This window comes from Poecile atricapillus, chromosome 2 (genome assembly GCF_030490865.1).
Source record: "Poecile atricapillus isolate bPoeAtr1 chromosome 2, bPoeAtr1.hap1, whole genome shotgun sequence".
NCBI classification, from domain to species: Eukaryota; Metazoa; Chordata; class Aves; order Passeriformes; family Paridae; genus Poecile; species Poecile atricapillus.
Window position 1 is genome coordinate 55,918,517 of NC_081250.1, and position 13,328 is coordinate 55,931,844.

The window sequence follows — 13,328 nt, forward strand, 5'->3', positions numbered from 1 at the left end:
AAGGATCACAACAGGCATGAGGGATGGGCAGAAAGGAACCTTCTGAAATTCTTTAAAGGCAAGTACAGAGACCTGCACTCAGGGAAGAAGAACCTCATACACCAGTATAGGCTGACCTGCTGGAAAGCAGATCATCAGACAAGGATCTGTAGGTGTTGGTAGGCAACAAGCTGTCATGAGACATCATTGTGCCCTTGTGGCACAAGGCCAATGGCATGGTACGCTAGGAAGAGTGTGACCAGGAGGTCATGAGTGGTGATACTGCTCCTCTACTCAGCCCTTGTGAGGCTTCACCTGGAATTCTGTGTCCAGGGCTGGACGAGCACAAGAGAGGAATGGAGCTCCTGGAGCAAGTCCAGCAGAGGGCTACAAAGATGATAGGGGACTGGACTATCTCAGAAGGATAGGCCGAGAGAGTTGGACTTACTGTGGCTCAAGAAGAGATGACAAATACGATTTTTTTTATTATTATTTCTTTTGTCAATGAGTATCTGAAGAAAGAGTGTCAGGAGGATGGGGCCAGGCAACTTAATAGCTGGCCACATGTGCCTACCAACATGACAAGAGGCATTAAGCAGAAACTGATGCACAGGAAGTTCCACACAAACATAAGAACTTCTTTACTGTGCAGGTCACTGAGAACTAAAACAGATTGCCCAGAGAGGTTGTGGAGTCTCTCCCACTGGAGATATTACAGAACTGCCTGGATGCAATCCCATGCAATGCGCTCTAGAATTACCCTGCTTGAGCTGGGAGCTTGGACTGGAAGACCCAAGTGGGGCCCCTCTGGTAACCAGACATAGACTGACTCATTTTAGTCTTTCATTCTAATGATGGAAACAACGGGCAAGAACATTAGACAGATAGACAAGCACCAAGACTGTTTAAGAAACATTATCCATAATTTTTTGAAGGAATAAAGTTAAGCAACTGTCCTTAGGGCCTAAGGGGATCAAAATGATGCTTTTTACAGAAGGTTAGCTACTTCCTGAGCTAAGGGCAACTGAGGATAGTATAGTTTACGTGGTACTTTGAACCACATATATTGGGTCTTTCACGGAGAAGCACCAAGCTAACCTGACAGACATGAAGGTGGTATCACTGAAAAATACATGATTGTGTCTGTGGTATCAACCTCTCTAAGTACACTGGAGTCTCACAAACCCTGTAGCTGAATCCAGGTTTCTCATAGAAAAAGGACAACCTCATGCACTGGCAAATGTACGAAGGCATCAAAAAAATTGTGAGCAAGTTCCACTACAAGAATTAGAAGTACCCAGGCTTTCCTTCTCAAAGTCTGAATGTTTAAAACTCATATTTGACAACATTTTATTAATGGAGATCCAAAATTTGATGATAATCTATTGATGCATTAAACCCTAGCACTACTTGAATCCTTCAGCAAGGTTTGGCATCAGAATGGTCCTGAACTACTAGGTCTCCTAAGAATTCTGGTTTTTTTTTTAAAAATTGTGCACTATATTGGAACCCAAACAGATCTAGTGTCAGCTCATAACTATGAGTATTAATAAGGTTTAGTAATATCAAACTCCCACCAAATGAAACAAATTCCTAGAATCCATACAGAATATATGAATACTGACCTTATTCACAGCTTCCACAAGCATTCTCATTTCCTTCTCAATGTCACTGACAAATTTTATATCCTTCCTGCAAGAACAGCATTCTAGGTTAACAAGGCAAGAGACTGTACAAAGTTAAAATATCTTCACATTTTGTAATATTTTTCAACAAGAACAAAATTAAGGAACACAATTGACTGAAGCAGAAGTTTCAGTCACATTAAAAGAGTGTATCACTATCACAAAAATAATTATTTCCTCTTCAACAATTGGAACTGAAAATAAAATTCTATTACATGGTTCTACTGTCTGACAATACAATTCTACATTTTCAAATTAATAATGTAGATTTTTCAGTTGCCATTTTGGTGTTTTACTCATCATTAATTTACTTAATTACAATATATAATGAGACACAAAAAGGGGAATAGGGTAAACAAAGAGGAGTTCTTTCCCAAGACAAAATTCACTGATTTTGGTCTTCAGCTCACCTAGCATAACAAATTATTAAGATTGCAAGAAGCACTATAAAGCTACTTGCAAGCAAAAAAAAACATTCTTAGTGTGAAATACTAAGGATTTGTTTGAAGTATTTTTTTTTAACTAGCTTCATCACAGAACTTCCAGTCTTTCACTTAAGGGCAAACTTTGTGCTCTGCTCTTAAATATGCAGGTAAACTAACTTTAAAAGTAAGGTTCCTATTTGTTAGGCCACCATCCCCATGGGGAAAAAATGCTACCTGAAGGTTTCATGTCTCAAAGCTGGTTAGTAGTAAATAATTCTTCAAAAACCAGGCTATTCCATGACTATTCCATGTCAACACACTACCACTTCATGAATGATGTCAGAATTTAGTCAGTCAAGAAGTCCCTACCACAGATAGTTATGCTTGCTTTGGTAGATGACCTACCAAAATTCTGGATGAAATGGATGTATCATCAAAAGACCAAACAAACGGTCACAAACAAATGTGCAAAATGACAACAGTGAATAGCTTAGCTATCAACATCACTTGATCAGATCCAATGGACTTAGCCTATCCCAAGCCTTCCAGATTTAGCAAGAGTACAGACACTGCATCTATCTATGAGAATTCCTTGGTCTTCACCAGGAAAACTGGAAAAATGACTTGAACTGGATAGAGTTTTAAAAAAAGGGACCTCCAGACACCTATGGTGTGAAATACCATCAGCTCATGTGGTATGAGGCTTTGGAAAAAATATTACAGCAATAATTTCAAGTTCAAAAAACCCCCAATCCCCAAACAAAAACCCCAACTCAACAACAGAAAACCCAACCAACCCACTGATACCTTCAGGATCCAGAGGGTTAGAAAGCACATACTACACAGAATGTCAACTATGAACACCTGAATTTCAAGGTGATGATGGCAGGTAAAAAAAATTATCAATAATCCAATGAGAGGGTCCAGAAGCATCTAATATTTAAATGCATACTAAGGAACCAGGTAACACACTGGGGGATCCACTAAAAAAAAAGCCCTTCAGGAGCCTACAGAAGCAGAGATTTTCATAGTCCATACAGTGGGGTCCTGCACAGCCAGTGACAAAGTAAGACAATTCTCTTCCGTGCAGCTCCAGGTGGCTAGATACTCCAGATGTTCTGTCTTTCTCCAGTAGTTTTAATTGATCAAATAGCATCCTCATCATCATCAATGTCTAACTGCACATTGATACTTGTGCTGGTCTACCCTCCAACTTCATGTCAACAAATCAACCTAAGCATTTTCTCACTTTCTGTGTGTATTTCTGAAGCTTCTTAGAAAGGTCAGTGCTGAGGTGTTCAGCCAGTGGATCTGTACCTCCTCAACTGTGCTCAGTTGGTAGTCATATCCATGCTAGAAGATGGCTTCCCCTTTGCAGCAGAGTATCTCCTCAAGTAAAGCTATATGGTGGAGAGACTTCCTTGGACTCCTCATCTAATCCTGACAAACACCAGCAAGATTAGCATGCAGCAGTATTATCATGCTTTTTGTGCTACCCCCTTCTCTTGTCGCTGTCCTATGAAGGAGAGCTATTATCTTGACATGCTTACTTATCTTCTTCCTGTTACCTGGAGTTGTACTGCATTTTGGGAGCTTTAGGGTTCTGTAATTAAAGATTACACCTCAAAATCAGGAGTTCTTACAGCTTTTTCAAATTTTCTTCATTTTTAGGTATACATTTCTTTCAGCTCTTGCCAATGTATCAGCTACACAGATCAATTAATCACCTAAAGAAGATAATATGGCATTCTAGTAATGACTTTGGCAACTGCTACCTTCTTGAGGCAGTGACTCTGAATGCACAGGGAGGCATCTGTCATGTTTCTCAATCATTCTCAGATCCCATTTGTAAGATACACTCTGCAGAAAGCCACAAGCCCTGAACTCCTGCATTACTGATGTGCTCAAGTAAGAATAAATTTATCTGCCAGAAATTATTCAGAATTCTGAGCCACCTGAAAAACATACTGTAACAGATACAGTTTCTGGATCTTGCCATCTTGATGGAAATTCAAATCTTTTGCTAGACTACTGAGACAAAATATCATCAGGAGCAGTCAAGGAAGCAAATTCATAAAGACATAAATTCACAAATTGTAGTTCGCTGCTCTTGTAAAGAGAGCTATGTTACTATAAAGGGAAACTCATTTATCTTTAAAACTAGATAAATGAAATCCAGTAATTCAAAGTACAAAGTAACTGATTTGAAGACTAACAAAAACTTTTGCTTTAGCTATGAATCATTAAGAATAGCCTTGGTGAATTAGTTTATTCTAAATTACCAGTGCAAAGTGGCTGCAAACGAAACACAAGTAAAATCACTGAAAGAATGGGAGTGTGGAAGCATTAAGGCTACTTTTCAATGTATCTGTTCAACCATCTGCAGAACAGTGCGTGACCCTGGTCAGTTCTGTACATGAAAGATGAACACTGCACTATGTATAGTGGCTGGCAGAAAGATGAGATAGAATTGTACTGCAAAAAAACACAGTAGACTACACGCACAATGCAAAATTCACTATCTTATTGTACTAAAAGTGTGTGCTGTGTTTTCTGAAAAAGATAAAGCAAAACATATTCTACACACAACCAAGAGAATAGTCCTTATAAAATAGCACTTTTAAGTGCAAATACTAGTAAAACAGTAGCTCCACAATGAAAACATTCAGCTCCTATTTTGCAGTAGACTGATCAGCTGGAAGTAAAGAAGACATAACTTACTTTTAAATTCTAAACGGTTGCTTATGTAAAATTTCCACCTAACATACCAGCAAATCAAATAAAGGATTTCCAAGTAGCAAACATACTTACAAAACCATGAAATTTATGCTGCATTAGAATACTGGAGCAAGAACAAAACATACTAAGCTGTTCTAAAAAACTTAGACCTGGTAAAAACTAACGTCATTCCTACAAACACATAAAAGAGTAAAAACTCTCAGATGACACATCATCTAAGCATCTTTGAAAAAATGTGTCTGATTCCTGATTTACTAAAATATCGATATTGATCTAGTATCAATATCAACCTGTTAACAGATTGTTAAAGGTCTCTCTAACAGTTTAAAGTTAGAAAGCATATGTTTAATATTGGCACTGGGCAAGCATGGGGGTCATCCCCTTAATACGCACTGCAAGTTGACAAAAGATTCCAGTGTCTATTTATTTACAAAACTCTTGAATATCCAAAATACTAATACATACCAATAATGCTAACGCTTCCCATTCCCTGCTTCGTATTAAAATGCATGGTAATGAGTTTAAAAAGTCATTACACCTGCATGGTTGGTTCCCTAATTTGAGGAGGGGGTTGTTTTGACGAGGAGGGGCCGTCAAGAGACGAAGGAAAACCGCTCTCACTCTGACCTTTCTACCTTTACAATGGTTGACACTACAAATGACACTTGGCAGAACTCCAGTTTCCTCCCTTCGCGACTTTTAAAGGGGTTTCCAGATGTAAGGTCTGTGTTCTTCCTAGGCCTATTTACCAGTTTCTCTTTTTCTCATTAGAAGCACAGCTAAACAAACATACAATGACAAGTAATTTGTTACCTAAGTCTGGGATTCATTATCTCAAATCCTGCTTCTAACCTAATCATTAACTCTAATTCCAGCAAAGTCTATCTCTAGCTAAAACCTTTAACTTTTCTAAAATTTTCTAAGAAGTATTTACTGGTGCTAAGTTTTTGATATTATCTTGATTCCACATTGCCTCATTTTAGGATGCTTCAGTCTAGCAACCCTCTACGCAGTCACATTGGCATAGCCTTTGCTCTGCATGCAACATTTGATTAATTACATTTCTTTATTTTTAAAATAAAAGCAGTAACGAAAAAAAATAAATGAGACTGGTGGAAAGAACTGCAGGCTATGAGAGCATATTTCATTATTTAGCCATTATTTTTGCCATTATTTTGAAATGTCTATAAGGAGCACTGAGGTGGAAGTTGGTTCTGAGTAAAAGCAGTAGAGATGCAAGAAGCACAAGTACTGATTCACTGTGAGAATGGTGTAAAATGATGTTGCCATTCTAAATCTAGTCTGATTATAGAAAAAAGCAAAACCTGTCAGACACTTCTTACTTTTCAGGTTGTCATTTGGAAGGTCTTGAGAAGTGCACATCAACTCTTTTGCCTCAACTACCATCTACTACCAAGACAGCTATTTTTAGAAGAGTAAATAGAACTGTTCTGCATTGCTCATCTTGCTGTCAACATTTTTGACTTATGACACCTGCCATCATTAAAACACATACCTTGCATCTTCTTTTAAAAGGTCACTGTACTTTGGTCCAGAAGAACGGATATTAAAAGGATCAGAATTATCATCTATTTCAAGAGCTTCAGCAAGGCGCCTAAATTTGATGGTAGGAGGAAAAAAACCCAAAATATAACAAAAGCATAAGTGAACAATAAAAACCCCGATATAAATCGCCCCAACCTTCCACACATGTCATGGGTTACTAATGAAACAAATGAACAGCTTGCAAAAGATAGGGTCTGTATATTTGAAACTCCTCATTTAGAACTAGAATATTCTAGCAAGATTTCTGATCACTCAATATAGATCTTTATAACAGGAACCATCTCCACACATTTATCTTTTCTCTAGGTCATGCAGAAAATTTCTTCTCCACATAGCATTAACTTTCCAAACCTACACTACTTCTGTTTAAAAGAAAAAGGTAAGTTAATTTCTCACCTGTTCCTCTGAAGAGCTAAGCATTCTTCATCACATTGCAACCTGAATTATGAAAGAAAAATACAATTAGAATCACTGCTGCTACTCATACTTTTCAACCTGTAGCTTGTTGGTGTCATCACAGTCTAAAGAAGTAACAAGAGTGTGTGAGAGTATTTTATTGTATTAGAACAGACAGAGCTAAAAATAAACAAACAAGCAACTATCAAAGACCTTTGAGCACCCAATTCCTTCTCTAGATCTTGAACAGGAGCAGCAATTACCAAAGTCATATAGGAACTGAGGAAAAAAGCCTCTGAACTAGATGTTATATTGGTAAATTTTGCTAAGAAGGACTGGAAATCAGCAATGTCACTCCTATGAATCAGAAAAAATTATCAGTCAGGAAAAAGAAGAAAGTTAGACATGTCTATGGATGATTACGATGAACCATAAACATCAGTATTTCAACTGAACCCCTAATTTCTAGTGTCAGCAGTTAAGAATTTCAGTTTTCTGTCACATCTTTGAAAGGTATTTCATAATTTTATTTTGAGGAATTAAAACGTTGGAGGAGAATCAGGAGTGGCCCAGAATTTCAGTGGCAGTTACAAACTTTTTCCCCAGACTGTGTAAGTTAATTAATTTTCTTGATAATCGTTCCTTACATTAAAACAAATAAACAAACAAACAAAACCAACCCCCAAAACTACAGGATAAACTGGTTCAAACTGGTTTATTCAGAGGCATGTACCATCTTTGTAGACAAATAGTTCCAGGTTCCAGAACTTCTGGTGGCTTTTTTGAACGAGACATTAGAAAGCTAACATACTTGCACTCTTAAGATCAACACAGTACTATCTAAAGTCTTTTGCTTGAACAATTATTCTCTCCTCTACTAAAAGAGGAATGTAGCCAATTTATAGAAGCTACTCTAGGTCTGATCAAATTTGTCAAGAAAAATCCAAAGTTCTAATAAGAAATCTAAGCTAAAGTATAAAATGTCTGCAGACAGGACAGGAGAGTGAAACAAAGAAAGAAAATCCCTGCAGCTTGCAGAAAACATTCTGTTATTGTAAATGAATGAAGCAGATTTGTACATTACCTTGAAAATACTGGAGTTTGACAATAAACTAAAAATTTCAGACTAAACATTTTATGTACCACCATCTCTTTTCTCCCTGCCCCAATATTCAGTAGACAAGAAGAGAGAAGGCACAATACTTCCTCTTTCAGTCTTCGAATAAAGGCTACCTACCACAGTTAGGAAAGACATGTATAAGGAAAAGTCATCTCTGGTAAATTCAACTGTTCAAGGAAAGGGCAGTTTCTGCCCACACAGAAAGTTATGTGTTAGTGACTACAACACAATATCAGAAGTTCTTAAGTATGTGGGCACTAGCTATTGATACAGGAAGTCATGAAGCAACTACACAGGAAATGTCATTACTTTGACTTTACACAATATAAAGGAACATTAGATTTTAACACACATAATAGACTGATTCTGAAATAATTAAATTCAATATAAAAAAGAAGATATGATAATAGAAATAAACTAAAACCAGAGACTAGGGACTTCAAAGGCAAAGACTTTTTAAGTCCTTTTGTAAGTCAAGTTTCTGACAGAAGGATGTTGGAGAAAGTTGACAACTTCATAAAGAAATGATACCAAAAGTAAAAGGAAAAGCTATTTCAATCCTGAGGAATGCCAAGAAAACTTATGTCACAAAATTAAAATCAGGTTTGTGGTGTCAGCCAAGATGACAACACAAAAGTACCAATCAAACTGAAATACAAACATGAAAAATTAAAAAAAGGGTAATACAAAAATATTGTAAATAGTAAAATGATGACTAATATATCAATAATAATCGATATCAATAATCCAGAAAGGAACACTGTATTGCTGAAACAGAAGATAAAGTCTGTTGTCCTGTCTAGAAATCTGAAAAGAAATCCAGAGGAACTCCAATGAGTTGGCCAACTAGAAAAAAAACTAAAACCACAACTGTATTGTTCCACACTTAATTATAACAACCAACCATACAATGACAGAAAACTCATCCAACATGAAAACAAAACCACAAACCACCATGAAACTGCAAAATACTCTTTTAGCAGTATTGCTGAAATAGAATCAGGATGCATAGGGAGACTGTAATTCTTCCTATTACAGCTGGCATTTTTATCACCATATTAAAGTATTTTGCATGTCACCTATGCTTCAGGTACACACAAAGGCTTCAAATACGTTACTACATGTATCTACTTACCTGGCCTGCTTCATTTCTTTTTTCGTAATAAGCCTACTGATTTCCACTGAATCCCCAAGCTGGAGATCTGTTAGCTTAGTAGCTATAGATATAGCAGCTATTCTGAAAAAGAGAGTGGTAGATTTCATTTGAGGCAACACATAAACTTCTGAAAAGGTATACAAAGGTGCAGATTTAGCCTCTACATGCAAGAAGACAGACTGACTGCTTTCTCATTAGATTACAGAATGGAACTCTAGTTCTACATCCCCAAGTTTTAGTAGTCTAATCTAGGTATGTAAATCAAGAGTTTACTCTCATCTCCCTCAACTAGGAGTAACACTAACAAATGGACATGCTTCTCATGCAAGTTGAGATTATGCAAGGCAAATATTCTCCTCACTTGCTAATTATTCAAACTACAGCTGACTATACAGTTTTAATGATAATTTTATCTGATTCTTTGTTAATCATGTGCAACTAAATTCTGTAAAGTGAATTTATAATTTACTTAGATATTTACTTGAAAAATATAGTTACCACAATTAACAAGGAAAGGACAAAATGCCTACTGAGATCATTACTATTTTCTTTATAAAGATTCTTCCTAATTCCCTTCAATAACAAGTCTTCCCAGCCTCCTTTGCTTGCTAAAATTTGTATAACTAAAATATAAAGGAATTTCTTATGGAAATATCCTACAGAATTTTCAAACTCCTAAAAATGAAACATTTTATCCTCTTGAACTATCTTTCCTGGTACAGTTCCCTGGGACATTCTTTCACAAACATTCATTGACAAAGCCCAAATCTGTTTCATCATTTCTCTAAAATTTCTGAGAAAACTTGGATACTCCCCTAATTTGCTGACCTATACTTTGTTGCAGTTTTTTTGTTTATGGTTTTTGCTGTTGTTGTTTTGGTTTGGTGATAGGCAGGAAAAAAAGGCAAACTTATCTCCACAAAATCAGAATAATCTTTCAAGCAACCTGAACTGCTGAAGTTATCAAACCTAGCTGGCACGTTACTATCAGAAGTCAAGAGTGATTTGTAAGCACATGTGAACACATTTTAACTGATACGAACACTTGCTTTAAACAGAACAGTTTCTTTCCCGTCCTCTTGATTTGAGCTCTGATTAGAGAAATACATACATATTCACCTTACGCATGCAAGAACACTCACTGACTTCAAAGAACCATTTTCCTTGCATGAATATTTTTGCACTGCCTGAGCTATAAAACAGCAGAGGAATAATAGCCTTCAAAAATCTGGACTTGTATGTTATTTTCTGAACTTATCATTAATGACAAGCATTTGTCAATTTAAACTGGTATTTCAACGTTGAGCCAGTCTTCTGATTTGTATTCATAATGGTGAAAACACCAAAAATACCAAACTTCTGTACATGTATCTTGCATTCAACTTAGTATTGACTACAACCGTTCTTGATTTGTTTCTAAATATCAAATTTTCCTCCTTGTTTTCATTAGGTAATAAGTACCTAAGCTAAGCTATCTTCTGTCACTACTTGAATACAGACAGTGTTCAGCAGAAACCAAGCAACATACCCTATGCTGGACTAGGATAAAAAAAAGGGTCCTCAGATACCAGTTCTAAATAAAACCATCATGAAGAAAGACAGGAAGAATCTCAGACTTTGTCACCTATCAACTAGGATACAGAGCAGAACTCTGATCACATACCAACTCTCTAGACTAACTTATTTACCTCCTCTCAATAGTAGCCTCAGAATAAGATTTTTAAATTATAATTATTACTGTTTTGCTATATTAGTTTCAAAAGTTCCAAAGCCCTACTTTTCTTCTTTTCATTGTCCATTCCTTGCTCTCTCTCCTATGAGAGAGAAAAGTAAGTTTAGAAATAGGATGGAGACTGTTGCAATAGAGTTGGGTTTGCATTTTAAAACCCAAGATTTAGACGCCAAAGCTCTCCTGCCTAAATTTAGTTATTTCAGTATTACTTTAAATCGCTCTTTAGCATCCATCACCTACTGACTAGGTTCAATCACACATGATTAGAAACTTGGACAGCAAGTCACACATAGACTGCAATCACCTACGTGCAGAAGCCTGAATCTGGAATTGACAAATTTGTCTGTACTTAACTGCTCTGTGTCTGTAGAATAAAGCTCCGCATATGGCAGAGTTGAGCTTTGACACACCACCACAGTGAGACAACAGTAAAGAAAATAAATATGTTCTAATACAGCATAGCTGGTATGAAAGCTCAGGGAAGGAAATACCAAAACCACCATATGTCAAGGTTCAAAAAGACATGAAAAAGTTTGTGAACTAAATATGTTTAGTCAAGTCTGCAATTTAATCAAACTGCGAAGCAGTAAGTCCAGTAAGGAATTGAAAGAACTATTACCGTACCAACCTTTGATATGTATTGGATGCTTCTGAGCAAATCATACTCTCCTTTCTTCTTCCACACTCACACTGAAGATCAACCTGCCATATCACACAAGTAAGCAGCTTTTTAAAGTTTTGTCTTTTTATGGTCATGGAGGGATGTGAAGGATACAAATTTATTCATTTCAGAAGTCCCATTTTAGTGGAATAATGTCTAACTAAAAGTGATGGATAGTTTTATTTTTAAAAAAATCAGTATTTTAAGTTTGCAGAAAAAATGGCATGCTATCAATATACAAATGTCACAACTGTTACTGGCTGATAATTAAACCCTACAATTCACCTGTGACTTGGCACTGAACTTTCTTTGGGTGTCTAACCTTTGCAGAGCAGGATGTTGTTGGGCAGGGTGAAGAAGGATGACATGGAGCCATACACGGATGATTACAATATAGCCTTGGAATTATACATGGCTGTTTACACTCTTCATCTATAAGACATTCTCCTTTATGACAGATTCTTTTACATTTGTGCATTCCACATTTCAACATTTGATTGCAGCGAAGTCCACAGGAAATGTCAGTGAGATGACAAGGAATATTACTTCGCAGCTGAGAGAGGAAAGGTAGAAGATGACAACAGTAATAATTATCAACGGAAATCTCAAAGTGCTGTTACTGTTCACACCTTCATTTGGCACTGTCCATGTAAGAATTCTATTACTAAAAGATCTTAGGTCAAAGAATGAGTTTTGTTTTATACTATAATCCAATACAGCAGCTGCTTTGAATGCATATGGAACAAAAGATCTACCTCTCCAATTTAATCACAATAAATTCCAACTCCAGTAACATATTCCATTTCGAAGAAGACACAAACATCTAAGCCTACAGTCCTAAAAGATTGTTTGGTATTCAAAAATATTAGTTGTCCAGACTTACTTCATGCTTGCCCATACACCATTTCTGAGTGAGATAGGTACAGGGGGGACATTTCTCCTCACTGTGACATGAATGGTACACTGCAGTCACAGAAATACAAAAGTCGTAACAGTTTTATTAGCATACTTCAGTTGAATACATTAAAGGAGACAGTAAAGACTATTAAACATGAGTGTGTATTTCAAAACTACACAATTTATGGGAAGGATGATGCATTATAAAAGAATAATGTGTTCTTTAAAGATTATGATTCCAAGTGTTTAGGTGAATGTTCTCTATATAAATTAAATAGCAGGCAATTTTCTAACTTATGAGTAGGGTTATACTCCCAGGCAAAATTTGTCAGAAACTGATTGACCCATGCTTTTTATTTTGTGATCAGCCAATGTAATTCCAAGGAACACACTGTTCACTAGATTATCTTACCACTTCAATAGAGCACTTGATCTTTGGAATATAGCATTTAATGTGCTGTGACTAATAAGAAAAAATGCCAGTGCTTTCACCAGTGAGAATTACCACTAGTAGTATTCATTGCCAGTTTTAAGCTGGTTGGCTTTTAAGTGTAGACCCTTGGACATATATTTTCATATAAACCTATATGCACTTTTCTTCATTTGGATTAAAAGAACTCCAAAGTAAAAAAAAAAAAAACACAAAACCGACCACACAACAAAACCAACCAACCAAAAAAACCAAACAACAAAAATAAACCCCCATCAAAACTAAATGGCTTGACTTACCTGGATGATCACAGTCATGTGGCCTGGTGCATGTCTTTTTACACTCTGGTGGCTGAGTGCCACAGGGAACAGGGGGGTAAATCACAGATTCACCACAATAACAAGTTAACTCATCAAAACCTGCAAAAAGAAAAGTCAAATGTATCCTAATGGCTACATCTATTTGCATGTTTCCTCTGTGAGAAATCTTTACATAACGTGCAAATGTTTTACTCCAGCAGTGTTTTTTTAATATTAAGCCCT

The 13,328-nt window shown here is 36.4% G+C and overlaps 1 protein-coding gene across 4 annotated transcripts in view; it reads right to left on the reverse strand.

The window, feature by feature from the left end:
* The window catches only part of NFX1 (nuclear transcription factor, X-box binding 1), a 75,763-nt gene that overhangs the window by 18,399 nt on the left and 44,036 nt on the right, over positions 1-13,328 (reverse strand). For all 4 annotated transcript variants that reach the window (XR_009276856.1, XM_058831764.1, XM_058831763.1 and 1 more), the window contains exons 14-21: positions 13,086-13,205; positions 12,343-12,422; positions 11,782-12,012; positions 11,427-11,500; positions 9,046-9,147; positions 6,791-6,832; positions 6,345-6,443; positions 1,605-1,671 (exon numbers count right to left, since the gene is read on the reverse strand). Coding sequence is in view for 3 of the 4 variants with exons in the window: in XM_058831764.1 (XP_058687747.1) it covers positions 1,605-1,671; positions 6,345-6,443; positions 6,791-6,832; positions 9,046-9,147; positions 11,427-11,500; positions 11,782-12,012; positions 12,343-12,422; positions 13,086-13,205 (815 nt within the window). In the remaining variant the exon portion in view is untranslated. The remainder of the gene's footprint in view (positions 1-1,604; positions 1,672-6,344; positions 6,444-6,790; positions 6,833-9,045; positions 9,148-11,426; positions 11,501-11,781; positions 12,013-12,342; positions 12,423-13,085; positions 13,206-13,328) is intronic.